Source organism: Dioszegia hungarica (genome assembly GCF_025882075.1).
Source record: "Dioszegia hungarica strain PDD-24b-2 chromosome Unknown MKK02contig_25, whole genome shotgun sequence".
Classification (NCBI taxonomy): Eukaryota; Fungi; Basidiomycota; class Tremellomycetes; order Tremellales; family Bulleribasidiaceae; genus Dioszegia; species Dioszegia hungarica.
Genome location: NW_026515779.1, coordinates 745,875 through 773,345, shown reverse-complemented (window position 1 = coordinate 773,345; position 27,471 = coordinate 745,875). Strand labels below are relative to the sequence as shown.

The window sequence follows — 27,471 nt, the reverse complement described above, 5'->3', positions numbered from 1 at the left end:
CGGGCTTTGGACATCTACCTCATTTACATATGTCAGTCGTCTAGAGCGTGGGCAGAATCATCTAAACACTCGCCCGCACCTGTGTACCCGCTTTTTCCGCTTGGAAATCGATAGACCCGCCGGTGAACCCAGGTCAAAGGAAGAGATGGCTTCGCCTTCCACGCCAACGCTCGAGCTGTCCAAGCTCTCCTTGGGTGACTACAGCGGTCCGCCGAGTCCCTCGGGCTCAAAGCATGAGCTGCTCTCGCCACCTGGTACTCCGACCCGGCCGAAGAGGAACCCACTGCGCGCTCAGTCGCATGCGAGCTTGAAGGATGCAGCCAAGCGACAGGCTGGTGTGGTTGATGACGGGTATGTGTTTCAATCGTCTGCCGGTACAGAGCTGATTGGAAGACTCGCAGAGATACGTGTGCTTCATCTTGAGGTGTCGAAGCTACAGGATCGGATGTACGGTAGGTTCTGACCGCTCTTGAAGCTGAAGCGAGCTGATGAGGCAGAAATCCAGGAGCTCCGACATTCATCGTCAGCACCTACAGAGCGCCTCAACATACTGTTGTCAAGTTTGACTGAGCAAGTGGAAGGTCTTGCTCCGCGCATGGGCGTCCTACTTGGAGAGAAGGGTGCAGCTGCGGCAGGACCGAGGGCGGATCTGAAGCAGGAATGGGACAAGCTGCTTCAACGGCAGAAGGTGCTGGGCGAGGAGATGAAGGAAGATGGGTGGCTGATACGATTCAGAACGTGAGTCTGCCCATAACAATCGAGATCTTGTGCTTATCTTTTAGGACAGCCGACCAGGCCGAGGCCATGATGGATCCTCTACAAAGGAGCCAGACCGACCTGTCAACATACCTCGACCGCTTGTCCGGAACCGCCACTCAGGCCGATCCGCGTGGTGATTTGAGCGTGTCTGGTCTAGACAAGCTTCATAAATCACACGAGTCACTAAAATCGTATGTCCGCTATCATCTGTAGCGAGACCCGGCTGACGCTCAGAACCTACCTTCCCAGCATCAACAAGATTCTCAAGATGATGGATCGCTCACTTCACGACCGCTCGACCAAAAACGGAGAAGCGCTACGTCGGTACGGGGATATGGAGACGCGCTGGACGGCTCTCCAGCGCTCTCTTGCCCAGCTCGACGCGAGGGTCAAGCTGGTCATATCTCAGTGTGAGCTGGACGAGGGAGGCGACGTCGAAGTTTTGGACGACCCCACCAGCCCCGCCTCCACCCTAGGTGCGAACGAAGGGGACTATCATCTAAAATCAAAACCACATCGGCTATCCGTCTCGTCCGGGAGCTCCTTCGCCGGCTTCTCTCCCCGCTCGAACCAATCGCCCCGCGTCATGCCCTCCCCAGCGTTCTCTATGGCCCCTGGCTCCCTCAGACGCCGGCCGTCCACCTCGTCCGTTGTGTCCAGCTCGACCAACCGACCTCAAGCGGAGAAGCCTCGGTGGAACGTCTCGACCAAGGTTGACCATTCGCCCAAGAACAGTCTCTCAACCCCAGCCCGGAATACCTTTGGGTATACGGGGCACGGATCGTACGGCGGAATCGGACGGGCAAGCAGCCCTACGCCGAGCAATATGAGCGGGATGACTTCGGTCTCGCGCAACATGACAGGCTCGCGGATACCCGTCGCCACGCCCAGGCGCGTCACGTCTGGGGTATCGTCATACGGCGGGCCTAGCCCACCTGGACGAAGCCCGACCACTCCAAATTCGAAACTTTCGGTCCCATCCCCACTCTCCACTCCCGCTCAACCATCCATGTACCGCGCACCACACACCACGCACATCCCCCGACAGAGCCTTTCCCGCGCGTCTACCGCCCCACTTGCCGCGTCAGCGCCCCGCGCTCGTCCTCTACGCACCACGGGCCCTCCATCCTCTTTTCGCCCTACCACGCCCTCCCCTTTTCCTCCTCTCCCTTCATCCCGCCCCGGGTCCCGTATGTCCATGGCGGGCGGCAGCGTGTCTGGCCGAGGCGGTATGGCCAGCTCCGTCCGGGGTCCAGCGCAAGATCTCCGGCCGTTCCATCCGAGCAAGTTTGATCTCCTCGATCAGACCGTTGCTGCGGTCATCGCCGAAGAAGGGTTTGACCTGTTTGTCGCTCGTGTGGATGCGCCTTTGCAAAGAGGTCAGCGAAAAGCGGAGAATGAAGAGTGGAAGGGGGAGTTTGTATTTGGAGCGGGCGAGAAGATGAGTCCCGTCAAGCTATTGATGCTGGCTGGGCCTCGGGTGGGCGCAGGCAAAGAGGCGGGCACGGGAAAGCGGACAAAGTGTCTGGTTAGAGTCGCGGGGATGTGGGTGGCCTTGGCGGATGTGTTGAGGGAGAGGAAGGCCAGAGCTGGGGATGTTTTTTGAGCGTTTTGCGGCGCACGTGTTGTATCCCTAGAGTTGTATAGTTTGCGTCTACAGTCTACAGTTGCTACCATTAACCACTAGATCCTAGCTAGCCAGCATATCATCTATCAAGCTTGGAGTGATCTCTATCCCATTCTTGGCGAGATAATCATCGCTCCAGAACTTGCTCTGATGCCTAGAACCCGAGTCACACCTGATTCGTCAGCCACTGATCAATGGAAGCAGGTTGTACCGGCGTAGCAATAGGAGTCTCACAAGATGGTAACTATTCTGGCGCCCTTTCCTAGTTTCTTCGCCAATCTGACGCTCGCGACAAGGTTACAAGCACTCGAGCTGCCCAGATAGAGCCCATTGTGGGTCACGAGATACCGCGACATGGCAACAGCTTCGACGTCCGTTATTCTGGTTATCAGCTCCTTCTAAAGTCTTATAGCAGGGAAGCGGTGCTGAAGGCTTACCTGTAAGCATCGTCGATAATGTCTAATCCCTGAGCAAAGTTATGCGTGATCTAGGATATCAGCAAAAGTCCAATGTCAAGCTGGCATAGAACTCACCCGGTTGATCCCTATCCCCTCGACTACCGTATCGACCTGGTGACGCCTCTTCTTCCCCTCGCTCTCTTTCGAGTCGTACATCACATTATACTTGACCTTATTATACAGTCCCGATCCTGCGGGTCAGCTCTTCACCTACTTGAGGATGATCTTAGCTCACCTTCCGGATCCGACATGACCACCTTCACCCCCCTCACATGCTCCTTCAAATATTTCCCGGTCCCACTGATCGTCCCTCCGGTCCCTGCCCCGCTCACGAACGCATCCAAATTCCCGCTCGTTTGCCGCAGAATCTCCGGTCCCGTCCCGTGATAGTGCGCATCAAAGTTGGACTGGTTCTCAAACTGATCGCAAAAGAAACCGCGGGGACGCTGGGCGGCCGCGATGGCGGAAGCGGAAGCGGAGGGGTTGAAGCGGACGCGAGTGCGACCTGATCGGGATACGGGCGGGGGCGAGGGACTGCGAGAGGGATGAGGCGAGGTTTCGAGTGGGGTAGCAGGACGTGTGGATGTGGAGGAGGAGGGGAAGGAGAAGTCGGTTATGGAGGAGTTGCGGGAAGAATCGGCGGGTGTTTGGGAGATGGTGACGAGGAGGTCGGGCTGGGTCTCGTCACTGTCCTCGGCGGAGCAGTGAGAAACGAGCTCTTTACGGCCAAACTCGTGCGCTCGCTTTCGGGCCATGTTCTGCGGGGTCAGCGATGGGGTCAAAGTCGAAGGGAGGATAGCACTGACGACGAATTGTTTCTCGTCGACATAGCTCGCTGAAAGCGTCAGCTGCGGCTTTCGGGCGGAAAAAGCAAACGTACCTGGTCGTACCCTCTCGACCCTAGCCCCTAGCTTCTCGAGCACCTGTACCTTCTCGATAGCCACATCGTCCGGCATGATGATGCAGCATTCGTAACCCCTGTGAATCAGTTCCTTCCTCCCGGCACACACGATCATTGAGCTCACTTTGCTCTGCCGACCGTAGCTAGGGAGATCCCTGTGCTCCCAACAGTCCCCTCAAAGAGCACCGAGCCTGTGTGGGGATGAAGCAGTCCATCCGCCTCTGCATCCTCGATGACTTGATTATCAGCTTGCAGCCTTTCACCAGCTCGAGAAGTAGCTTACTCCGGAGAGCCACGCGATCCTTGACGGATCCGCCTGGATTCAAGAACTGTTGCAAGGTCAGCTGGATCCACCTTTCAGGGGTCATCGTCTGGTGACATACTTCGCACTTGCCCATTATCTCGACCCCGAGGGCATCACTGAGCGAGTTGATCCGTATCAACGGTGTATTGCCTATGCCCTCAGCTCGGACCCCTCATTCCGACCGATACTCCCAACCATGACAGCGCACTGTCTACTGGCCTCGAAACGCACCTATCAGACCTATCATCCCATTGCCAATCTCCTCCGCACGTAGCTCGATAGGCCTGGGCGGTATCCGCTGGATAGCCTTCTTGCGCTTATACTGCTGTAACAGCAAAGCCGCCGATGTCGACGAAAGGGAGAGCGAAATCCCAAGGAGGAGGCCGAGGACGAGGTCTCGCGTGAGCCGGCGAGGCAGGGTGAACCATCCTTGGAGGCGAGGAAAGAGGGAAGAGGGCGCGAGCGAGGACAGGAAGGCTGGCCAGGCCATAGCGTCGCGAGTCGTGAGGAGGAAGGAGTTGAGATGAGGAATGAGGAGCGAAATATTTCTGAGTTTGGGTGAAAGGCTAATTAAAAGCCCACTGAAGTTACTTTGGAGATAGCGACCCTACGCACCGGACCTAGATGCGCAGGATCTTGAACAACACGCAGTAAGCTAGCATACGATATACAAGATGACTACCCAAACATCCGCCCTACTCGTTCCCGTTCATATCCAGCTTGCCCGCATAGTGCCTCCCATCCATCATGTGCCCATTCAGCAACTCTGCAAACTCGCCTACGCCCGGAAGACCGCCCTTCTGCTCCTCCTTGAACTGCTTGATGACCTTGGCGAGGTTATCCGCGCCGAACCCAAAGTGCTTGTACAGGACGTCCTGAGGCGCCGACAGGCCGAACGTGTGCATGTGACACCCTGCGTGCGCATAACGTGGCCACGAGAGCGAGCCCCATGCCTCGATAGCGACGACGAGGGACTTGGTCGTGGGGAGGACGGACCGGCGGTATTCTTTGGATTGGAGATCAAAGTGGCGTTGACTGGGCATGGAGACGACGCGGACGTTCCCCCCGATCGCCTTGGCCACTTCGACGGCGCGATAGACTTCGCACCCGGTAGAAACGAGGGTGAGGTTCGGCTCGACGTCCCCGCCGTAGATGATGTAAGCGCCCTTGGCGACTTTCGTGCGGTCCGAGCCTTCGAGAAGAGGGACGGCTTGGCGCGAGAGGGAGAGGAGGGAGGGGTGGCTGGCTTCTTGCTCGGACAGAGCAAGCATCCACGCGCCGACGACTTCTTCTGCGTCGGCCGGGCGGATGAAGTTTTGGTTGGGCAGGCCGCGGTAAAAGTTGGCGAGGGAGACGGGCTGGTGCGTCGGTCCGTCCTCGCCCAGACCGAGACCGTCGTGCGTGGCGATCCCGATGATGCGGAGGCGTTGAAGCGCGGCCATTCGGGCGGCAGGCGCGGCGTACAGCCAGAACATAAAGAAGGTGGACATGATACTGTCGTCAGCACGGCCAAGACAAGTACTCACGGAATAAACATCCCCTTCTGGTATGCCGCCATCCCATTCCCGCACGCCACCATCGCAAACTCCCTGATGCCCCACATCATCTGCCGCCCAGTGTAGTCCCCAAGCCCAGAGGCAGGGTTCTGGAACTGGACCTGCCCCTTGAAGTTGACAAAGGTGCTCTCCATGAGATCCGCCGAGCCCGATACAAACGTCTCGTCCGCCGGGACGAGAGCCTGAACCATAATCCCGCTGGCTTTGCGAGTGGGGACAGCGTCCTGCGGAAGCTTGTCCTTCGAAGGGACAGACGATTCCCATCCCTCCCTCAGCTTGCCCGCCTGGCGCCGCTGAAGCTCCTTGAAGTCTTCTGGGAACTTTTTGGCATAGTCCGCCATCATCCCGTTGTACTCGTCCTCGATGGTCTTGCCTCGAGCGCCGCACTCGCCAAAGAAGTCATAGACCTCCTTGCCGACCGTAAACTTGTCGGCGGTGTTGAAGCCGAGCTGCTTTTTGACGTGTGCGACGTCGTCCGGTCCAAGAGCCGCACCGTGCACCGAGCCCGTGTTTTGCTTTTGCGACCCGATACCGATAATAGTACGAATATTGACGAGGGTAGGCTTGCCCTTGGTGTGCTTAGCGAGCTCGAGAGCAGCGACAATGCCAGCGATCTGATCAGCCAAGCTCAAGCAACAACTCACATCGTTAGATCCGTCATACACCTCAATCACCTCCCAGCCCATCGCGCGTAGCTTGGCGGACGTGTCGTCCGTGAAGCACATGTCGATCGAGCCGTCCACGGTGACTCGGTTGTTGTCGTATATGAGCACGAGGTTGTCCAAGCCGAGATGACCAGCAATGGAGCAGGCTACATCAGCTCCACTCCAGCTTAGACTCACCTTCCTGTCCTACGCCCTCCTGGAGACATCCATCACCCGTCATCGCCCAGATCTTGCCGTCCACCACAGGATACCCGTCCTTGTTGAACCTCGCCCCGATCTGCTTGCCCGCCATAGCCATCCCCACTGCATTGGCGATACCCTGCCCCAATGGCCCCGTCGACGCCTCGATACCGGGGTACTCGATCTCCGGGTGGCCCGCGGCCATGTGCTCGGTCGAAGGCGAGTGGTACTTGCGGATCTCGTCGAGTGTCCATCCCTCGTACCCGGAAAAGTGAAGCATGAGGTACTGGAGAAGACAGGCGTGCCCAACCGACAAGACGAAGCGGTCTCGACCGAACCAGGAGGGGTTGGCAGGGTTGTACCGCATGACATGGCGCCAGAGGGCTACACCGATAGCAGCGGCGCCCATGACTGTGCCGGGATGGCCGCCTTTGAACTGTCGTCAGCTCGAGTGGGGGTGAGGCTCACCTCTTGGCAGAGATCTGCAGCGAGACATCGGATTGTATTGAGCACAAGCTGTTCCTTCTCGGCCTACAAGTCAGCTTGGACGAGAGTGTGAGTGGTGCACTCACGGCAGTTCCGTCCTTCTGGGGGACATTCGGCTTGCGGTCGAGGCCGTTCGAGTGGCCATCCTGGCCATTGCTAGTTGCGATAGGTGACATGGTGTATTGCTGTGGAGGGTGGACGACTTCTCTGGGCGACATCCACCTTCTGACTTTATAGAACCCCTTCTGCCGGTCCGGTCTACCGCGGGATACCGGTAAACGCCTGTTACCCGAAGATATGCATCGTCCCGAGAGACTCAGCTCCGAAGCGTGCTGGGCACTGGGCTGGCCGAGCTAGCGTTTACGCATGCGCAAGGGTGATATCACCCCGGTGGAGCAGGTGGTGGTCCAGCGAAGTGGAGGCGGAGGCGATAACTCCGGGCCCGGGGAAATAGCGATTCCGCAATAGGCGCGAGCGACCACAAGCCTTTCCTGCACAAGCCTATCTCGACCTCGGGGTCCCTCACGCCTAATTCCTGCCCACCCATCCACCTTGAACTGATTCGCGGATGACCTCTCTATCGCATCTACGCCAATATGACGACAATACCCTCTAGACTAGCCAAGCTGGCTACATCCTCGACCTCCATCGAACAGGCGCGGAGACGGAGCATCGATGCGTACAGAGCTTGGTACAGATCGGTACGTTTAGCTCGTCTCGCAGGATATACCCTTCTCTGCTTCTTCCCGAGAATTAGCTTTTGGCCGCGCGCATCCGGAGTAGCGACTCAAGCTGATCTCTCAGGCACCCGAGATTGTCGCTCTCTACGCCCTGAACATCTCTCCCTCGATGATCCGTATCAAGATACGCCAGGAGTTCGAAAAGAACCGCGCAGTGACGGATCTTTCAATCATCGACATGCTGCTTCACAAGAACCAGCAGGAGTATCAGGAGACCATGAATTGCTGGAAGCAGGAGGTGAGCTCTCTCTGGCAAGATATCAGACAGGAGCTGATATTTAGCCCCACATCCTGCACTGGTTCAAGCAGTACGACGACCCACCACCACCCCAGACCTTCCTCGACAAATTCTACGCTGGGCGGGACGATCCCAAGCAGATCGCCGCTTTCTAGGGTGGACAGAGATGCATTGTATAGCTGGAACTGGTGCCCAGAGCATACATTGACCTTATACAACAAGCTCATTCTAGATCACTTTTGATGCTACATGACCCTCCTAATACCCCTCAGAACCCGTCCGTCTCCGCCATAGCCGCCAGCGCATCATCATCAATCTCCCCATAGTCCATATCCGCATCCACCGCCCGTGCTCCGTTCGCCGGCGGCATCTCCCGATCCCTCTCCCTCGCGGCCATCGCCTCGATCTCGGCATCCCCATCAAGATCCGGATCCACCTCCATCGGCTCATACCCCTCCATCGCCAGCGCCGGCGTTCTCGCCGTCCCAAACGCTTCTCCGTATTCTCTCTGCGCACGCTCCATCTCCACCCGATCCCGTTCTTGCTTCGCCTCGATGTCTTCCAGCGTCCACAGACTGATTCCCGTTTGCGTATGGTCGAACGGCTGACTGATCTGCCGGATGAACTTTTTGGAAAGGGAGATGGCCATATCGGTCGACATGTTGGAGTGGGCCTCGATAATGTACTGATTGATCCATTTGGGTAGACGAGATCGCTTGTCTTGTCTGGCGAAGCGCTACTGGGTCAGCTGCGTACCTCAGGTGACCGGGAACTGACCTTGTCTGCAAACACCATCAACCCCCAGTCGGTCTTTCCTCGCAATACTCGCCCGACACACTGGGCCGCATGCCGCATGGCATCGAAAGTGAGGTAGTCGTTCTCCTTGATCCGATAGCTGTCGCGCAGGAATTCCAGGCGGGCCTTGAGGATACGCGACTCGGTGTACTGGTAGGGGATACCGAACATGATCACGGCTCGGCCATAATTGCTGAAGTGTCAGCTGACTTCTGCGCGATGACAGAAGACCACATAGCTCACTGATCAAAATCGATCCCCTCGGACACCTTCCCTCTGGCAACAGAAAGCAAGACCGCCCCTCTGCCGTTATTGCACGCCTCACGATAATTCTTGAGCGCAATACTCGTCTCCATCGCATCCGGCGTCTCCACAAACAAGAGCTTGTGCTTCCACACCTCACTTAGGATACCCTGCACATCAGCCCCGCTCTCTTCTCATTGTCCATACTTACCATATCGTACCAAGCCGACACTATACTCTCCATGTACAGATAACTCGGGAAGAAAGCGACAATCCCATCAGGTACCGTCTTACTCATATCAATGAGGATACTTCCAAAGTTCCGTACCACGGCGGGATCATTCCGGACCTCGAAGCGGGAAGAGATGGGGACTTGATCGGAACCGCGAGTGATGACCATGGGGAAGAAGGCGTTTCGGGTGAGGGTCATGGGGTAAGATTCCATCCGGGTAGGCTGGAATCCCAGGATCTTGGGGTACATGTCGAGCGGAGAGATGGTTCCAGAGGTGATGACCACCGAGCCGAAGCGCTCGAATACGGGGGCGATGGCTAGTGAGGGGTCCAGGCAGCTGCCAGTCAGCTTAGCCCAGATGTTCATCTGCTTCACGAAGCTCACGTGAAGTGGAAGATCGGATTCGGCACAGTAGCGTGCTCCGTTTCGTACGGCTCGAGAATGAGCAAGAAACCCTTCTCGTATGTAGCTACGAGAGTCCCGAAGCCCGCCACCTTCTGGAGAGAGTAGTGCTCGTCGATGTTGGTCAATTCGAGCGTTCGGACGAGAGACGTCAACCGTTCGGCCGCGAATTTGAGTGGTCTGCGTTCGATAAAGGTGATTTCTTTGAGATGGGCGAGGAAGGATTGGGGTGTTTCCGCGACGACATGTAGAACACGCATTCGAGTCTATGGTATCAGCTCTGAACGACGACCCCGTGACGGGGAGGCAAGCTCACTTTGAGGTACTCGATAAACCGCTTGAGGAAGGCGATAAAGTGCTCGGCTTTCCGGATATTCCCCGGTATAGCCTCATCCAGCATGTCTTTTGACAAGACTGGGTCTCAGCTATGCCTTGAAAGAGCTTCAGGGTTGGAGAGCTCACCTGGACTGTTCATCATATCCTCATCCTCGCGACTATCATTCGCCTCGGCCAGCCCCGCCACGAGCTTCTCATACTCATCTTGCAGCTTACTTGCGTCGGTCCGTTTGATCTCCTCGATTTTGTCCGCGATCTTGTTGACGGATCTTGCCGCTGATTCTAGCATTGGACGGGTGAGGTCAATCGAGAGGGACTCGATGCAGACGTTATCTATCCAGTGAGCTTGAATACGAGAACAACATGACGAATTGTTCTTCTCGCTAGCTTACCTATATTGTGTGCCTCGTCGAAAACGATTATGCTCTCTTTGCTGAGCTCGGCAGAGACATTCTCGGCGACTTTCGGATCAAGCAGGTAGTGGAAGGAGAAAATGACAACGTCGAGGTATGGCAGCTAAGCGTAGGTTTAGCTCTCCTCACTGGAGACGTGGTGGGTTATCAACCTACCATTCGTCGTACAGTAAAGTAAGGGCAGACCCCCTTCTCCTGTCCGTACCGCTTGACATCGTCCAGCGTATGTATACCAGCCGGGATCAAGTCACCCGTTTCGTAGTTGTTCAGTTCCTACTTTAGTCAGCTTCGGCCTCCACAATTGGGAGGGTCTATCAGCTTACTTCATGGAAGCTGCACAGAGGCACACTCCCAGGTTCCGCCCGGCCCTTCTCGCATGCGAACGCTGAAGTCAAATCTCGGCAACGCGAATCGACCATCTTGCCCTTCTTCTCCTTACTGACCTGATTTGTGAGCTAGTCCACGACGCAGCTCGTGTTTCTGGAGCTCACCTCGGGATGAAGACAGAGGTTCTTCCGACTGGTCAATCCCAGTCCGCGGAACTCTTCATCGTGCGCCCCATACTCTGCTCGATACTCCATCAACCGCTTGAGCTCGGCCAGCGCCTTCTCGATTTCAGGTACTGTTCGAGAGCAGTAGATGAGTTTCCTCTTCGTTGGGTAGAACTAAGTTGTCAAATGAAGAACCATTCCTGGGTCGGAACGGGACCTGCCAGCTCACCTGCATGTACGACACAATGAGCGAGAGAAGGGAGACAGTCTTCCCTGTCCCCGAAGGCATTTCGAGCACACAATGTCCGCCTGCATCGAGCGTTTCTTTCAGGTCGGTCATGTACGAGAACTGCTCTATAGTATGTCAGCTCAAGTGACTGTCTACTGGGCATTCAAACATTTGAAGCTCACCTGGGTAAATCCTGTCATAGGGGAACAAAACGGGGAGGTCCCCGATCATGAACTTCATCCTGCCGAACGAAACGCAGTGAGCTAGGCTCTGGCTGAGAAAGGAGGATCGTGATTGATGAGGCCTGGGCGGCCGGCAAAGCTTCTCAGCAGGGCCTGAATGCTGTGAGAGTGTGGACTGTAGACAGCAGAGGTATGTACGAAGTCAAGAGAGGGAGACCGAGTGACTGGACTTATAGCTGTTGTTTCGTTAGGCGAGCTAAGCGATCGCTCTGACCTCCACTTCTCAGCTGCAGCTTCTGCTCTTCTCTTCCTAGCTTCTCTCTGGTCCAAGCTCAGCCATCGCGATGGCGGGCGGCTTCATTCCGGAAGCAGACAGCAGCGCTTCCAACGCAGCACGGATCCCTGCTCCCACAAGAAAGGCCTGCCAGCCGCTACTCGCCCTGACGCCAAAGCAGGAGACGCGCCTTTGCGCTCATCTCGATGATCGCCTTCTTGGGCTGGAGAGGGACGAGCGTAAGCAGTGCGTCCTTCTCTCTGGCTTCTAGCGCGTACTTGTGCTGACGCTGATCAGAGCCTTCGGATCGATCCCACTACTCCTAGATCGTCTCTTTCCCCTCCTTCATCTGACTCTCCAAATCCCTGCTCGAACACCATGGGCCGATCTGCGCGTCTCGTACCTCTTGAACCTCACTGGCTTCTTGGCGACATATGTCACATCAATGCCCCTTCTCACATCAGGAGCTATGCGGCGGAAAGGCAAAGAAGCGGAACATGAAGCAGGGAGGGTGATGCGCGATGTCCTGGGCTTTTTGGCCGAGGTGGAGCGGGGATGGATGGCTGTTCTGGGAGGACAGGGGTGGGTGATGGACGAAAACGAGGAAGAGGGTGTGAAAGAGGAGGAAGGGGAAGAAGGGGAAGTAAGGAGGAGGCTGGGACATGGGGTTCCGGTGGACTTTGCGGGAAGTGTGGGGCAGACTGAGCGGTACGCTGAACCAATCCGCCTCAAGCAGACGCCTCGAACTGACCATACAGGACAAGACTACGATCCATCATCATCTCCTCACGAGCCAAATTCACCGCCTGGGCGAGAACATACGGCTCCTTCGCTGGCTCAAGCCTGGAAGATACCGCTCAAGCGGCCCGAGGGGAAAGGCGGACGATGGGATGCGAGGGTCCAGCAGACTTCGATCCTGATCCGCCGACATCGTATCCTGCTCTCGCTCCGGCATCTCGCGCTGGGGATTCGGTGGAGAGCGCGGGAGTCGGGGGAGGCGCATGGGAAGATCGGATATTGGGAATGTGGAATACCATCCTTGAGAGCTTGACGGACCAGGATCTGGGCGCTGGTAGAGGTCGATAATGGACCAAGCTATGTATGTTGTAGCGATTATATTCATGCAGTTCAGGTCAGAACCTTCCGTCGTCACTACCGGGTCAGCTTGTGCCTCTGCGCTTTAGATGCACGGGAGCTCACATTCTTCTCGCATTCTGCACGCGGACATACAACCAATTCACGGCCTCCTTGACGCCCGTCCTGCAAGATCAGCTTTGCCCCTTGTTTATTGAATCATAGGACTCACCCCTCAAGGGCCGAAGCGCCCATCACATCCAGACTAGCCAGTCTCTCATCCCTCACGCCCGCGCTCCCCCTTCTTTCTCGTTCCCCACCATCTTCTTCTGCCTCATCTTCAGCGTCCATCGCCCGCCCCTTCCCCTTCCCTTTTGCCTTCTCCCTCGCCGCCTCCCTGGCGTCTGCTTCTCGGGACTGCCGAGCCCGCTGCCATGCGTCAAAGGACTCGCGGATTTCTGCGACTGAGAGAGAAGTGGGATTGTCTTGCTTGTTGGCGAGAAGGAGGAGGGGGAGGTTCAGGAGTCGAGGGGAGTTGAGGACTTCGTCTAGTATGTCAGCTGCGTCCAGTAGTTAAGCTCGGTAACTTTGACTGACCAAAGACCTCCCATGTCTCTCCTAGTCGCACTTGGTCCACCGCATCCAGGACGAATACCACCGCATGGCACTCATCGTAGTATTTGGGCCATATAGACCGGATATCTCGTTGCCCGCCAAGATCAAAAAAACGGAGTGTTGTCGAGGGAAGCGAGATCTTCCCGACTGTAGTCTGTCAGCTCGATCCCCGCAGATGTAGGGCTATGGTCGAGCTGAAGATGTGATGCCCATCGAGCAGACACTATACGCACTGTTCTGACCGACAGTAGGGCCTATCTTCTCTGGAGGCATCCCTGGCGTCGGATTATACAGGGTCTTGATCTTCTCCAGCATAGTCTAGTGTCTGAGCTCTACAGGCCTTTTTTCAAGCCCGGTTCCTCAAAGCTCACTGTCTTGCCAGCCTAAGCGTCAGCTGGGCGTCGTGTATCGGTCCAACTAAGACTGCACAGCTCACATTGTCCAGACCGATGATGACCACCGAGTACTCGTCTTTCCGCGTCAAGTGGGCATGAAGCCCTTTGAGGAGGTGGTACATGGCCTCAACGCTGTCCTGGGCTATCTTCTGTCCGCTTGTAGGAGCATGGCAATGTAGAGAGGTAAAAGGTGGACTGAAATCGCTCAAGCGCGACGCGTTTCACTTTGAGGAATTTGAGGGAGTGTGCATCCGAGGAATGCTGCTGGCCTAGCTGCCCCGTGCGAGAGCAAAGAGAGCCCCACCCTCACAAAAGGCTGGAGCTTGCTATCATTGTACGCTAGACATCCTTGAGCGCTTTCCTCTCCGTCCTCCCTGCGCCAGCTTCCAGATTCCAGATCCAATTCTCTTGAACTTCCGAGCGCTCTCGCTAAACGCAGCAGCCCGCTCGCTTTTGGACTAGTTCATGTTTAGACACTAGATGGACAGGAGAGGACTGGTGCCCGCATAGACCGATGCTAGGTTCGTCAGCTGGAGCTTCCATCAATCAGGAGGCGCCATGTGGATGGTCACAGCCGGTCTGCTTCCATCCCGGCAGCCTTATACAATGATGGGGGAAGCGATAGGTTCCATCTACTTACCCTTTCCGCGCAAGGCCTGCGCTGACCAGTTCTCTGTGAGTCGGGAGACAAGGGTGGCGAGTACCTAGAGCTAGGCCGATCAAGGTCTTGAGACCTGTGAGATGGTGGATCGACTGATAGCTGCGGGTCGACGCTGCGTCGGCTACGATGTCAGCCTCGTCTTTGTCCTACTCGAGGACACCATCTCACTCACAGGTCAGAGGGTGGCACCGTACAAGGCAGAGTAGGTCAAGGAGGTCGGGAGATAGTGGTATCGCGGAAGAAGGTATGGTCTGCGACTATCCGTCTGATACGTCAGCCGATTATCCGATATGAGAGGATACCTGGGCTGTTTAGTGACCACATACCGGATGATACTCGACTCCAGAAGAGCGTGTCTAAAGCTGATTATAATGCGCTCTTCGGGAGAGAGCCATGGTGCTTCGAGCCAGTACTGGTGCACTGGGCGCAGTTGGAGCTGATACCTTAGCCAAGTATTACAGCGGAAGAAAACGGGAGATCTCACCAGCGACAACGGGTATCATGAGCATAACCAGTGCTGCGAAGGCCCGAAGCTGGCGCGGATCCGGACGATCCGGGATGTATGTAACCCTCTTGCTCACTGTAGATTGTAACTGTGGTCTCAGCTTAGTGACCATGAACAGCGAGGAGATAAGACTGTGTCACTCACGTCTGACGTCTAACTGAAGCTGCTCAATGGCTGGGCCTTCTCGGCCGCGATCCTGATTTGACCAGGCGGAGGAGTCCTCGATTGGCTGGCTACGAGAACCCATCCCGCTGGATCGGACCCATCTGGTCCCAGCGGACCGTGTTTGGCGGTACAGGGGTGAGGTGCGGAAGGTTGAGCCGCGCCGTGCTGATCAAAACATGCTGATTCCGCTACTGCAGCTGTACGAACCCTAGGATCAGCATTCATCCAGCAGTAGAATATTGTTCGCCTCTATTTCCCTGCCGGCGAAACTCGGAAGCTGCACGCTGTGATATTGATATATTGGATCACCTCACCAAGGGCAGATACCATTTTAAGCGCAGGTACCAATCTTGAGCGCTAGCTTCTCTTGGGTCCGATACCCCACTAGCTGAGCTTGAAGCCGGATTCCGACCGAGATCGAGACACTCCAATCCTCCTGCCTTCACCTAGCGACTGTCAGTTGATAATCACGAGCTGAAATGCTTAGTCAGTATACTGACCGAGTGAGGTCGGGACTTCATCCTTGCTGATCCCGCCACTCGGACCGAGGGTCGAGCGGAAGCGGGTGAAGGGCAAGGCGCTCTCCGGGGCGGCAGGACCTGCACGAGGAGTCGGGCGTCACTGAGCAGGGATGATGCAGGGCTTGAGCCCTCCAATACATCGAGGGTCTGCGGTAAAGTGCTGTGACGGCGAGGTGTGTCACGAACGACACAGACAGCTGAGGACCATCGATGGTGGCGGGGGAAGGTGGTTGAGTGAATTGGGCCGCCACGTGGTGACCCTTTGGGGATGCGTCGCGTCGCGTCCTACATATGCTATGGCATGGCCGAGGCCGAGGTGCCCCTTGCGGTCCTGCCGATCACGGGTCCAAAGGAGGGGGTGTGGGCGTTTCAAGGGGCACAAGCTAAACTGAGACGAGGAATGTGGCAGTTTCAGCCCCTTGGTGGGTGGCAAATTTCACCCCGCGGGACATTCCTCGCCCTCCTCCCGGTCTTCCATCTATGCTAACAGGGGACTACAGGATGCGAGGGCTGCGGAAGTAGCGCCATTCTGTAAAGTACTCGATTCCTTACAACTCCTCATACAACAGAAACAAGCGTGAGATAGCCGGATGACCTGCCACCTCGAGAGCATGCCCTCCGCACACACCACGTCCGCCTGGGACCCCCTCCTTTGACCTTGAATAACTTCTGAACGGCTGAAGCTATGGCCTTGTTCAAGGGCTCCAGGCTTAGAAGAGAAGCAGGAGCACAAAACAGTGGCAAAAAGAAGACGATCGGATCAGCCACAACGGCGGAAACGGCCGGCAAAAGATGGTCCGAACCGGGAATTGAACCCAGGACCTCTATCATTGGAACAGCTGCTGTTTGCAGGCCCTAAGATAGCGTAATACCACTATACCATTCAGACTGTGAAGATGCTTGAGCAGCTTCTGATGTTTTGGCTTCGAGAGCAAAACATATAAAGAGCAAAACGCTTTTTGGGGCATCTTTTGGTGAGATAACCCCTGGGACGTGTGCAGGAACGGAATCTGATCAGGTTTGCTCGAGACGGTTTCCCTGTATCTTGCGACCTGGCCCTGACATGGCCGAAAGAGTCTGGACTGTCCAATGGGAGAGAGGGAGGCCTGGGAGGGGCCGCTGCACCGAAAGGAGGAATTTCGCCGGGATCAGATTCTGGCTTGAGAATGCGAGGCGCGCGGTCTCAGCTCCGCGTCGGCGTTAGCCGCTGAGCGCTGAGCCAGTGACGATATCTCACGTGGCTGCCTCTTCTCACGCCGCAGTCCTCACGCAGTCCTCACGCGCGCAGCTGGCATGGCGCTCCGCAAGCTCAAGGCAAGACACGGAAAGGAGGAAAGGGCATACTCGAACCTCATCCCAGTAGCTCAACTCCGGTCCTCCCGCGTCAGGCGCTCCCCCTCCCCTGTTTATCATCCACCAGAAGTCCGATCCCGACCCCACCTGCATTAGAAAAGGCAATGATGCTGCTTAGGGATCTCGCCCGGACCCGCGTCGGATCCCTTATCATAGCATACTCGCCGTGTCGCTGTGTCGGACCTCGGAATCCAGCACGCATCGATGCACTATCCTGTACGAAAGCTGACAAGCAAGAGGCAATTGGATGCTTATTATATATACGTTCTAAATACGCTACAGATTATACGAGCCTCTGACATACCCTACCCATACCCTGATACAGCCCGCTCCCCCGCTTCTCCGCTACATCAAGCTCCCAAACCCATTCCCATCATTCGCAGTGATCGGCGGCGCCATCGCCAGGTTTGACTTGCCGAGCTTCTCCCCGTCCCCAAACAACACCCTCGCCGTCCCTGGACTTGCTGGCGCCGCCGTCCGAGCCGCCTTCCTAAGCGGACTAGGCGAGTGCGCCAGGAACATCATCAGATCCGCCGCGCTCCTATCCTCTTCTCCTGGTTCTGGCGTGACCGCCCTGCGTCCAGCGCTCCGAGGTGGTTCTGGCGGGGAGTGGGCGAAGGATGAGGAGCGGGGACGTGGTGGAGTGGTTGGGATAGGAAGGGAGATGGAATGACGAAGGGTGTTGTCGGTATCGCTATGCATAAATGCGAGCGCGTTCGCCGCGTCGACATCCTGCGTGGTGGTTGAATGCGAGTAGGACCTCTTTTCCTTTCGCATCCGTTCTGGAATGTACGCCCCGCTCGAGCTGTTCCGCCGACCCGAGTCTTCTCTGACCCGCTTGCGAGGACTGGCCGGTGCTGGGCGGGAGGATGGTGGGAGGGGCTGCCAGAGGACGTCGATGAGCTGCCATGGCCGTGATGGAGATGGGGGGTTGTACGAGGGAGGTGCGGATGAGATGGAGGGGGATGAAGGGGAGTAGGGGTGTGGGCGATAGGTATAGGGATCGACGCGTATTGGCGCAATGGCTTTGAACGACCGACGCCGTGGTGGAGGGGACATGGTCCGCTCAATCTCGCCTATAGATTTGTCCGCCCAGCCATGAGTGGCTTTGACCGAGGCCAGCTCGAGGCGTTGCTGCAAAATTTGCATCTTCTGCTTGTCAGCGCGTCCACGTATCATGCTTACCTTCTCCATCTCCATCCGCTTCAAGAATCTATCCACCTCCTCGTGATTCTGGGATTCCTGGCTTGACCCGCTGGCCGAGGCATGCTCGATCGAGTTGCTGTGGGTGGACGAGGGTGTGGCATCGCGTGAGCGCGAAGCGGGTGGCGAAGCCATGACGCGACGCGTCTGGGGATGTCGCGTCTTTGGGCGTGGGGTCAACGCTGTTGCTATATGAGTCTGATGAGAGCGATGTATGATATCTCGAGCTGTTGCATGCCTTGGCTCGGCGCGGTGTCTCTGCCTCCCTCTCTCTCTTTCTACGCGTCGCGGAGGACTCGAGTGGGGAGGACCGACAGAATGACCTCAGGGCGAAAAAGATGGCGGAAGCCGCGTGTTGAATTACCAAATCTAGTAATAAGGCACCCAGCCGAAATCGGTAGTACGCAGCCCGAAATGGAAGATGTCTTGTTCCGGCAGATTCGGCGGCCTGGACAGTAACGTAAGCGTATCGTAAGCGCGATGACATCAGTGGGACTGGTCGGAGGCATTGGAGGCAGCACCCGCTTCACTGCTTTGAAAGTGCAAAGGTGGATCAAATAGCGGAGCACAGTCCGAAGACGGGAATCTCATGCCACGGCACCGAGATCTACTCATGCACGGTCAGCTCTTACTTCTTCTATCAAGCAGCTCCCGCCGTGGGTCCTATTCCGAGACGGTGCGGGCGGCGCAGCGCTTCACCACATACCCTAAGGCCACGACCGGAAAGGACTGAGAACTTCACATACAGGGTGTCATCGTCAGCAGGTACGCCAGCTGCATGTCTGTCGAATAATCTGCTATGTATTGCCTACTCACTCATTCCTCATCGTTTCAGATCGGAGAACAAGCTGAAACGGGCACATGAAACGTCGATCTCCGCTCCGCATCGGCGACGACACGAAGGTGAGTATCTTCTTCGGTGGATACTGACCGCAAGCTCTCCGCGGACCTCGGGGTGGAGGTCTAATCAATCGACAACCTTGTAATCTCGGGAGGAGCGCTTCCTCGAACCTGTCAAACCGTCCGCCCAATCCGCCGAGTATCGCCCATACCCCTCGTGGATCCTCGCGAATGGTATGAGTACCAATCCCGTGATCAGCCAAGCACGCGCTAGATGACGATCCTGACCACCTCGCTGGCTTGGACGGACTGATCAGCCCCACTGATCACTCGGCTACTGCTCGCCGGTATCGATTCGCGGTCGATACCCGGGAGATTGATTGTGCGCTAGTATCAATCGCCCGCAGGCCCCGCATCGCTTCCCCGCAGAGATATAAAGTCTGCGCCCAACTCTACTTTACTGATCGCCACTCACCACACATCCACACCATCACCATGCACTTCCTCTCACTCCTCGCACTCGTCCCCCTCATCGCCGCCAACCCGGTGGCGAGGAACAACGACAGCCCCGTCAGCCTCTCCAAAGCGCGCAACAAGTACTTTGGAACCGCCTACCAGTCCTTCTACCCCGCGGACGGCCGCTTCCTGCCTGTACTCGAATCGCAGTTCAACCAGTACACGCCCGAGAACGAGCTCAAATGGGAGGTGGTTCAGCCGCAGCGAGGCGTGTTCAACTGGACCGGTGCCGATCTTGTGAGTTCAGCTCAGGCTAGAGCTGACTAGATCTTTGCCGAGGCCAAAAAGACCGGCGCGATCGTTCGTGGTCATACCCTCGTCTGGCACTCGCAGCTCCCGATGTGGGTTCAGAATATCACAGACGCCAGCGATCTCAAGAGCGTCATGAAGACCCACATTGACGCGGTCATGGGTCGATACGGATCGCAGATGGCTCACATCGATGTGGTCAATGAGCGTAAGTCTAGACTTGGCTAGGCTGACTTTAGCTCTCAACGAGAACGGAACTTGGCGCAACTCGGTCTGGTACAACCTTCTCGGAGAGGAGTTCCCTCGCATTGCCGTAAGTTCTCCTTTGGCTTCGCTAACCTCAGCTCGACTATGCCCACGCCGCCGCCCCTCAGGTCAAGCTCTACATCAACGACTACAACATCGAGTCGATCAACAACAAGTCACTCGCTCACGCAGCTATCGCCAAGAAGCTCCTGAGTCAGGGCGCACCCCTCACCGGCTATGGTTTCCAGGCTCACTTTATCGGCGGGTCCGCTCCAAACGACACTGCTCAGGCCATGAAGATGTTCACCGACATGGGTCTCGAGGTCGCCATCACGGAGCTGGACGTTCGAGTGCCGGTCAACAACAGAGGTCTGGCCAACTCTACTTGGGCGGATATTCAGTGAGTTGTTGTATGAGCTAGGCTGATCAGATCCCGCGACTACGCCAATGCCTTCAAGGTCTGCATCGACAACCCAAAGTGTCCCGGTGTTACCATTTGTGAGTTGTCCTCTTAGTGGTGAAAGCGGAGCTGACAATCAGGGGGCGTCAGCGACGAGACCAGTTGGGTCCCGGGAGTCTTTGCGGGCACGGGCTCGGCCTTGCTCTTTGACTTTGACTACAAGCCCAAGCAGGCGTACTACGCCGTCCAGAACGTCTTGAAGCAGTAGGGAACTTTGGGGATCAGTAGTCAGAAGTAAAAGAGATATAATCAGATATGCAAAGTGTTTTGAGCTCACATCGATTTGCAAACATGAGACTGGAATCGCGCTCAGCTTGGTATTCATTTGTCGTCGGCACAATCTAGATGCGGGCTCACTATCTTTGGAGGCTTAGGCCTTCACGGGTCGGTCAGGGCATGACCGCAGATGGAGGGGCAGCTCCAGCGACCAGGCTAGGTAATTGGCAGGAGTCTCTGTGTGGGCCAGCTCGGCGCTGCTCGCTTGACTGTAAGCGCAATCTCAAGCTCGGGTAACATGGCGTGCAGACGTCTTGAAGCGGTAGCGTACTTCGGAGAGTAGTAGTTAGGAGCAGAACAGATATGATGAGAAATGCCAAATCCAGGCCTACATCACCGTCCATGCATAAAACTAGAACCCCTGCTCTGCCAGGTAGTCGGACTAGCATCAGCATTGTCCAAACGCAGACTTACAATCTCGAGGTAGAAGGTGGCTGGCTTGAAGGTAATTGGCTTCCCCGTCCATCCTGCAATAGCATACCGAACATGATTCACCCATCCCACCCTGATGTCAGCCAAACCCATACAAGCACTCACAAATCCAAATGGTTGACGCCGAGCAGGGTCCCCCTGTACTCTCCCCACTTTGCGCTCTGCACCGAGACAAGCCCGTCATTCGGCCCCTCCTTGCTAAGAATCACGCCATGAGGCCACTTGAAAGTGTCGAGCAACCCCGGATCGTCTGACGCGCCCCACGAGTAGTACTGTACGTCTGGATTGTCGACGACTTGGGCGTTGAACTCTTTCATTGCTTTGGTGCCCAGGCTGGCGAATGCCGATCCGTCGCCTGACTGGGGAAGTCGCAGAGTTTCGAGGAGGGAAAGGAGTGATGGTAGGCGTTCACCTGATATCAGCTACGTCTCAACAGGACTTACGGCCAACGACATTGTCGATGAGATAGTCGGCAAAGGGACTACCGCGGTGGGGTGTGCTGACGGTGGTGACGCTGACGGGGGTGAACTTTCTGTCCTTGATCTCGGAGACGAGATATCTACAGTCCAGACCGCCCTGAGGTCAGCAGCGCTTAGTAGTCACTCACCATGCTGTGACCGATGAGGTTGATCTTTCGCCCGTTGTACTTTTCCGATATGGCGTCGTTGAGGATGGCAGCCCGGTCCGCTATAGACGCAGTGGCTGGGACGCGCGTGATGAGCACCTCGACTCCGTTACTTTCCAGTACTTCGCGTATTCCCCTCCAGTGCGATATTTGAAGAGGCGGCAGAGACGTTGGACCTGGATCAGCTCGTCCTAGCATGACGCACCTATAAAGTCGAATCCCAGCAGGCCGTGGCAAAAGACGAGCGGGTACTTTGGCGTCCGGTCTACATCAGCTCAGCCAGACGTCAACTCACACTTTCGCCGAAGCTTCTCCTGCTCCTCCTCCACTGTATCCGCTTGATCATCCTCGCTCATCAAGTTGTCCATCTTGCCCTTGTTCCCGCCCCATAATCCAGACGCCCAGGTCCCCCAATCCGCCTGTGGGGCAGAGGTACTGAGGCTCCGAGCCGAGCTGGAGCGCGACATGTCGAGGGAGGAGCGGCCGGGGAGGGAGGGAATAGAGACCCGTGGCAGGCTCATTGATAGGGAGGATAGATTTGGCATGGCGAGACTCGGCATGGAGGGGAGGTAGCCGGTGATACCGGCGGGTGCGACGGGCTCGTCGAGGATACCGGTGATGGTGCGTTGAAGATGGAGCCTGGGATCCGCTTCTAGTGTTTCCGAGCCTAGAGGCAGGCCAGTACTTGGGTCCAGGTCGGGATAGGGGTCGTCTATCAGGGCTGAGGGAGAGCGACGATGGGTAGAGCTCTCGCCCCGCTTGGGCGGTTCCGTAGTGGAGACCAATCTTGTCCCGTCCGGAGCGTATGCCAGACTGGCCGTGGGTAGAGTCGAGCGCGTGAGCTGCGAGACGAGGCGTGGCCGACCGAGGCCAGTCATACTGCTGGGATAGTGTGCCTGGGGCGGAGTTGGTATCGAAGATGAGCTAAAGGTCGAGGCCACAACAGGTGGGGGCAGGGGCGAAGACATCGCATCGTCGATGAGCGAGTCGAGTGATGCCTCTCTGCCCTTGCCCTTGCCCGCGCTGGGCAGAATAGGAGGCGACTGCCTAGACATGATCGCGAAAAGGCGGCTTGTACTCGCCCTCATAGAGGCGATGAATGAGGTGTAAAGTCGAAACGTCATCGAGTTTCAACGCGTCCATCAACAATGACACTCAAGGCAAGGAGGTCGTCCATCTCATCAAGCAAGAAGCAGGCAGAGGGCACTCTGCCGCTCAGTCTGGCTCTGGCATACCTGCTGGTCAAACTCCACCCGCTCAGTCAGGACGGGGAGACAGTCTACCCATACTCGGCAACCTTTACCGCTGCCATTCTTCACGTCGTCTCGCGCGAGGTCTTCGAGGTGAGCAGACCTTCGACCGAGCTGATGTAGCTCTCTGAACGCCCTCCGACCTTCAAGGAGCTCAAAGCAGAGACGGATGCTCTACTCAAGGCAGAATGCAAAGGTCTGGAACGGAAACACCGCCTCTTGCGGTCGAGAGGTCAACCGGTGTTGCCCTTTCAGATGGATGCCGAGGAGTATTTCAGCTGGCTGGGGCTTTTTGTAAGTTATACGTCGACTAGGCTGACGATAGGCGGACGAGTTCTCAGACCCAGCATCAGGTTGCTCGTACCTAGACCGTAAGTCCAGCTTGGATCCGCTGATGTAGTTCTGGAGCACGATGTCCAGGGGCGTATCAGCGACAAGATGGACGAGGACCTTGCAGAGACGCAAGAGCCATTTGTGGGTGGCTGATAGGCTGTGCTGATGGTAGGAAAACCGCTACCCCTTGGCACTGTTCATGCGGTCTCTGATCATCTCGCTGAGGAAGCTATCGTTCGAGGACACTGCCCATCTCGCACGGCAGATCGCGCAGTGGTGCGGCACCCCGATCCAAAACACCACGCTCCGGAACGTCTCTTTGATTGATCGTAAGCCTCGCAATGGCCTAGCTGACGGCAGGACGGATCGCGGAAGATAGCAAGCGCTCCGGCGCCATGAAAGAGTGGGTCTGACCTTGACGTGACTGACCCCAGCTACCAAGGAGCGATCGCATCCGGTGACTATTCCCTGGCGATAAGCTCCCTTCGTCGTTTCTACGACCACAAGCTCCCAGCGTCCAGCAAGAGCCAGCACGCTCACGGTCTCCTCAACCTCGCTGCGTTCTACTATCAGACGGGCGGTGTCGAGTCTGCCAGAACCGTGAGTTCTTACCAGAAGCCGCTAATGACAGGCGGTCGAAGAGGCGATCCGGATAGCCAGGAAAGACGGCGACAAGTCGTGTCTTCAGCACTGTATGAGGTGAGCCAAGCCTTGACAAGGCTAATCAGTCTATCGCATCAGATTACCATGACGGGGAGGTCCGAGGCCGGCTCGTCTACCCCTGGCGCTCGCCGTGCGACCCTGTCTCACCTACCAAAGCCATCTACGTCAAATGACGAGCTCGTTATGCTGCTCACGGCTCTCGACTTGGTAAGTCTGACTATCGCTAAGCTGACCTTAGGGCGAACCTCTCCCCGAAGCGTTCCAGCGTATCCATCTCGCCCTTGCTCGCCATCTCACTTCGCCCAAGGCAGAGACGATCCAGTGGACATCTCACCTGCCTCTGGATCTGGCTGCTTGGCATGTCCTACAAGCTCGGTTGTGGGACGATATGGGTGAGATGGAGCTGGCAACTGTTCACGAGGCGCTAGCACTGGAGGCGGAGAACGGGTCGACTCAGCGCGTCAACGTGGAGATCGCTCGAGCTATGCGAGTGAGTCCGCGTGCGATCAGACTGACGTTAGGCGGCAAGTCGCGGAGACTTTGATGCAGGGCTGGCACGACTCCTGGACAATGACCTGATCGAGGGGATGCCCTTTGCAGACTACTCCCGTTGGGCGGAGGCGGTATGGGAGATTGTGCAAAGACAGGCAGAACTGAGGTACGATTGAAAGCGGACCTGGCTGATGTCAGCGGTGACGACAAGTCGATCTCGCTGATAGCTTCCCTACGACCCGAACCCCCATCCGATCATACCCGCGCAGCTGCGAACCTTCGAACCTCGCTTCGCAAATCCCTCAAACTCCTCGACTCTGCCACGCCTGCTCATATCATCCTCCCGGACGTCCTTTGCGCTGTCCAATCCGCCCAGCAGCTCGGATCGTGGCGATTACACCGTCTGGCCACAATGGTCATGGCGGAGGTCCTTCTCGGACTGGGCAAGGGGCTAGGGCCGAAGGTTATCGAGATACTAGAGGGTGTCTGGTACGGTATCATGGGTGGAAACGACGAGGACGTCAAGGCGCTCGCAGCATTGGTTCTGGGGAAGGCGGAAGTGGAGGTCGCGATGAGCTCCGGGGAGGACGGTGTAATGCTAGGTAAGTCTACACATGAGCCAGACTGACGTCAGAACGCGCAGTTGGCCACCTCCGACAAGCTCTGGACTCTGCCAAAAAGCTGCGGTATCGCAAAGTCGCGGTCTCAGCCAGTGGCATACTCGCGATGCTCGCGGATCTGACCGAGTCAAGCGAGCGCGACCGGCTCGCCGACGACTGGGCGGAGCTCAGCTCTGCAAGAGATATGACTGGACTGAGCGGGCAAGTGCGGCAGGTGGGAGAGATTGTCAAGCTCGTTGGCGTGCGTGTGGCGCAGGGCTGGAGATGAATACCAGTTCACCTGCTCAATGACCTAAGGAATGTGATTAGTATCAGATTAGCTGCATTCGGCAATTCCGATTAGATCTCGTCAACGCCGTGCCTGAATGATCAACAGCTCCGAATAGAGCCGCGGGATAGAGATGATCCATGTTCCAGACTTTGTACTTCATCTAGCATGCTCCATAGACATCCAGAGACTCTGTCATGACCATAAGGGTCAACCTCAGGCCCGTCATCGCTCTTCTGGGTATTGGAGTAGTCTCTATACTGCTCTTTGTCCAGTACACCGCGCGGGACAATGCCGAGGAATGGAGATATGACGAATACATCTCGAGGACGATTGGTGTACTATCGTGCGTGCTGTCATCAGGTCCGCAGGCGAGGCTGATAATTAGGGAGCGAGAGTACCGCAGAGGACTGCAGCATGAGGGCTCGGGCGAGCGGATCAGGCGCTTGCTCCAAAAAGCGAGCAGAGGGGAGACTATCACTGTTTCGGTTATTGGGGGTTCTGGTACGTCTGGCACTGCGGATGGAGCTGATGAGCAGTATCGAAAGGCAGAGGTCTAATACCACCTCCAGATTTGCGCCCAAGAGATCCGTCAAATCCATCCGAGCGGAAGAGTGACCGATCCGATAGGGCCGTTCAAGGCGCGTTCACGCTGTACTCGCCCGAGAACATGCACGTCCTAGTCTTTGACTGGCTCAGCAACATGTTTCCTGACAAGGAACATCGCTTTGTCAATGGGGCCCAAGGGGCTGTAGGTGCCGAGTACTTTGGATGGTGCTTCAGTGAGTAGCCTCTGTTCTTGGAGATTGCGCTGATGAGCAGAGGAGCACATCTCGGACGACGCGGACTTGGTCATTGTCGAGCTGGGCATCAACGACCTGCTCACTATGTCGGGCTACGCAGCATATGAGCGGCTGATACGGTCGGTGCTGGAGATGAAGAACAAGCCGGCAGTGATCAATATCGAGTGAGTCCCGACTGGACGTTATCAACATTATGACTGGGTTCCGCACAACTCACGCTGACCCGCAGGACATTTACGGTCCTCTTCTCTCCCATCATCTCCGCTTCGGCAGTCCATCAGGACATCTGCGCATACTACGACATACCTTCCATTTCCCTGCGCGATGTGGTGCTGCCTCGAATACTGGCAGACCCAGAGGATGAGATCCCACGCTGGTTCCGCACAGGCGATGACTTGAGCCATATCGACCCAAAAGTCCGAGAATACGGCAATGAGCTTGTCGACATGATGCACGTAAGTCCTGCGTGTGATTGAGCTGAAAGAAGATATCCGCTGTCGGTCACGCACTAGCTGCAGATCTTATGATACGATACCTGTCACAACAGCTTCACCGGGTGCGGAGAGGGAAGCGGTGGTGGAGGATGGCCACTCTGGAGGAGGACGAGCTCTTGGTGCCATCGGTAAGTCATCGCAAAGACCGAGCTGACCTTAGACCCTCTTGACTGGCTCCTTTGATCCGCATAGCAAAATCCCGATATCGCAGCCCGTTTGCCGATCTATGAACTCGGCCCATATCCACAGTCGCGTCTCACAAGACGAGGAGGAAGATCTAGACGTCGAGGATACTGTTGATGGAGTCAGAGGTGTCACACTAGCTGAGGGGTCGAGCGGATGGTACGTAACAGCGTGGAAATTGCTGACGGCAGGACGATCTGGTCCTGGAAGGAAAAGCAATACCTCGTATCGAGCAAACCCGGCTCTATTGCCAAATTCGCCTTTATCACCACCAGTCCCTCCTTTCCCCCTCCGCCTCGACTCCCGGACCAGCGACCTATCCGCATAGAAAGGCCGAATCGGAGCAAGAATTCACGGCCAGGCGGAAAGCAGCATCGCGAGCGTGCATTAGCGGATCAGCGGGCGTCGAGAGGAGGATCAGTGGCGATTGCATATCAGCGGAGCAAGTTTTATGGGCTGGGACAGGTGTCGTGTTGGGTGGATGACGATATGCGGGGGACGAGAACGGTGGACGGATATTGGGATATTGAGGAGAGGAATATGGGCGTGTGGGTGACTGTTCAAAGGAATTGGTTTTGGCTGATGTCAGTGTAATGGAGATTGCGAATGGTCTTCTGCCCGGACCACATACACTGTCATGCGAGCTACTAGACGAGACGAACGATCCAAAGGGAAGAAGAGAGTTCCGGATCATTGCGGTCATGCACGATTAGGTAGA

The 27,471-nt window shown here is 56.5% G+C and overlaps 12 protein-coding genes and 1 non-coding gene across 13 annotated transcripts; 6 read left to right on the top strand and 7 right to left on the bottom strand.

Annotated features, from left to right (window-relative positions):
- Positions 1-145: 145 nt before the first annotated feature.
- On the top strand, positions 146-2,365 carry MKK02DRAFT_40781 (uncharacterized protein; the record flags this gene model as incomplete). The annotated part of the gene is made up of 5 exons (XM_053091265.1): positions 146-351; positions 394-452; positions 498-738; positions 783-950; positions 994-2,365. The coding sequence occupies 5 exons, from the start codon at positions 146-148 to the stop codon at positions 2,363-2,365; spliced, it is 2,046 nt and encodes a 681-aa protein (XP_052942255.1).
- An 84-nt stretch (positions 2,366-2,449) lies between these two features.
- On the bottom strand, positions 2,450-4,539 carry MKK02DRAFT_40780 (putative cysteine synthase; the record flags this gene model as incomplete). Its single annotated transcript, XM_053091264.1, has 11 exons — positions 2,450-2,558; positions 2,621-2,767; positions 2,824-2,873; positions 2,920-3,035; positions 3,080-3,602; positions 3,651-3,679; positions 3,725-3,822; positions 3,870-3,981; positions 4,029-4,074; positions 4,129-4,199; positions 4,281-4,539. 11 exons carry the CDS (start codon positions 4,537-4,539, stop codon positions 2,450-2,452), a joined length of 1,560 nt encoding a protein of 519 aa, XP_052942254.1.
- Positions 4,540-4,744: 205 nt separating this feature from the next.
- Positions 4,745-7,112, bottom strand: MKK02DRAFT_40779 (putative dihydroxyacetone synthase; the record flags this gene model as incomplete). The annotated part of the gene is made up of 6 exons (XM_053091263.1): positions 4,745-5,543; positions 5,576-6,219; positions 6,250-6,416; positions 6,448-6,886; positions 6,919-6,981; positions 7,023-7,112. The coding sequence occupies 6 exons, from the start codon at positions 7,110-7,112 to the stop codon at positions 4,745-4,747; spliced, it is 2,202 nt and encodes a 733-aa protein (XP_052942253.1).
- Positions 7,113-7,532: 420 nt separating this feature from the next.
- On the top strand, positions 7,533-8,069 carry MKK02DRAFT_20585 (uncharacterized protein; the record flags this gene model as incomplete). The annotated part of the gene is made up of 3 exons (XM_053086282.1): positions 7,533-7,637; positions 7,741-7,914; positions 7,959-8,069. The coding sequence occupies 3 exons, from the start codon at positions 7,533-7,535 to the stop codon at positions 8,067-8,069; spliced, it is 390 nt and encodes a 129-aa protein (XP_052942252.1).
- Positions 8,070-8,182: 113 nt separating this feature from the next.
- Positions 8,183-11,295, bottom strand: MKK02DRAFT_40777 (general RNA polymerase II transcription factor; the record flags this gene model as incomplete). The annotated part of the gene is made up of 13 exons (XM_053091262.1): positions 8,183-8,650; positions 8,692-8,902; positions 8,953-9,122; positions 9,164-9,521; positions 9,569-9,852; positions 9,903-10,000; positions 10,049-10,255; positions 10,315-10,438; positions 10,492-10,608; positions 10,659-10,778; positions 10,827-11,000; positions 11,056-11,180; positions 11,238-11,295. The coding sequence occupies 13 exons, from the start codon at positions 11,293-11,295 to the stop codon at positions 8,183-8,185; spliced, it is 2,514 nt and encodes an 837-aa protein (XP_052942251.1).
- A 286-nt stretch (positions 11,296-11,581) lies between these two features.
- Positions 11,582-12,597, top strand: MKK02DRAFT_40776 (uncharacterized protein; the record flags this gene model as incomplete). Its single annotated transcript, XM_053091261.1, has 3 exons — positions 11,582-11,757; positions 11,809-12,219; positions 12,270-12,597. The coding sequence occupies 3 exons, from the start codon at positions 11,582-11,584 to the stop codon at positions 12,595-12,597; spliced, it is 915 nt and encodes a 304-aa protein (XP_052942250.1).
- A 47-nt stretch (positions 12,598-12,644) lies between these two features.
- MKK02DRAFT_40775 (P-loop containing nucleoside triphosphate hydrolase protein) lies at positions 12,645-13,717 on the bottom strand (the record flags this gene model as incomplete). The annotated part of the gene is made up of 7 exons (XM_053091260.1): positions 12,645-12,663; positions 12,712-12,771; positions 12,818-13,133; positions 13,183-13,347; positions 13,434-13,518; positions 13,572-13,583; positions 13,637-13,717. 7 exons carry the CDS (start codon positions 13,715-13,717, stop codon positions 12,645-12,647), a joined length of 738 nt encoding a protein of 245 aa, XP_052942249.1.
- Positions 13,718-16,241: 2,524 nt separating this feature from the next.
- On the bottom strand, positions 16,242-16,336 carry MKK02DRAFT_t26. The gene has a single exon. It is a non-coding gene; the product is annotated as a tRNA-Pro (tRNA).
- An 809-nt stretch (positions 16,337-17,145) lies between these two features.
- MKK02DRAFT_40774 (uncharacterized protein) lies at positions 17,146-18,138 on the bottom strand (the record flags this gene model as incomplete). The annotated part of the gene is made up of 2 exons (XM_053091259.1): positions 17,146-17,952; positions 17,986-18,138. The coding sequence occupies 2 exons, from the start codon at positions 18,136-18,138 to the stop codon at positions 17,146-17,148; spliced, it is 960 nt and encodes a 319-aa protein (XP_052942248.1).
- Positions 18,139-19,338: 1,200 nt separating this feature from the next.
- On the top strand, positions 19,339-20,522 carry MKK02DRAFT_20349 (xylanase; the record flags this gene model as incomplete). Its single annotated transcript, XM_053086243.1, has 6 exons — positions 19,339-19,596; positions 19,627-19,816; positions 19,848-19,921; positions 19,953-20,223; positions 20,272-20,352; positions 20,395-20,522. The coding sequence occupies 6 exons, from the start codon at positions 19,339-19,341 to the stop codon at positions 20,520-20,522; spliced, it is 1,002 nt and encodes a 333-aa protein (XP_052942247.1).
- A 420-nt stretch (positions 20,523-20,942) lies between these two features.
- On the bottom strand, positions 20,943-22,615 carry MKK02DRAFT_20779 (Alpha/Beta hydrolase protein; the record flags this gene model as incomplete). Its single annotated transcript, XM_053086312.1, has 7 exons — positions 20,943-20,972; positions 21,005-21,095; positions 21,128-21,434; positions 21,466-21,598; positions 21,630-21,823; positions 21,853-21,912; positions 21,943-22,615. 7 exons carry the CDS (start codon positions 22,613-22,615, stop codon positions 20,943-20,945), a joined length of 1,488 nt encoding a protein of 495 aa, XP_052942246.1.
- A 180-nt stretch (positions 22,616-22,795) lies between these two features.
- Positions 22,796-25,301, top strand: MKK02DRAFT_40771 (uncharacterized protein; the record flags this gene model as incomplete). Its single annotated transcript, XM_053091258.1, has 14 exons — positions 22,796-22,990; positions 23,021-23,191; positions 23,223-23,268; positions 23,298-23,371; positions 23,403-23,559; positions 23,591-23,633; positions 23,665-23,830; positions 23,862-23,929; positions 23,989-24,100; positions 24,132-24,383; positions 24,415-24,551; positions 24,584-24,987; positions 25,020-25,246; positions 25,281-25,301. The coding sequence occupies 14 exons, from the start codon at positions 22,796-22,798 to the stop codon at positions 25,299-25,301; spliced, it is 2,073 nt and encodes a 690-aa protein (XP_052942245.1).
- Positions 25,302-25,470: 169 nt separating this feature from the next.
- MKK02DRAFT_20533 (CAS34p) lies at positions 25,471-27,466 on the top strand (the record flags this gene model as incomplete). Its single annotated transcript, XM_053086272.1, has 8 exons — positions 25,471-25,777; positions 25,810-26,055; positions 26,096-26,240; positions 26,306-26,531; positions 26,564-26,698; positions 26,731-26,912; positions 26,945-27,301; positions 27,343-27,466. The coding sequence occupies 8 exons, from the start codon at positions 25,471-25,473 to the stop codon at positions 27,464-27,466; spliced, it is 1,722 nt and encodes a 573-aa protein (XP_052942244.1).
- Between the last annotated feature and the right edge of the window lie 5 nt (positions 27,467-27,471).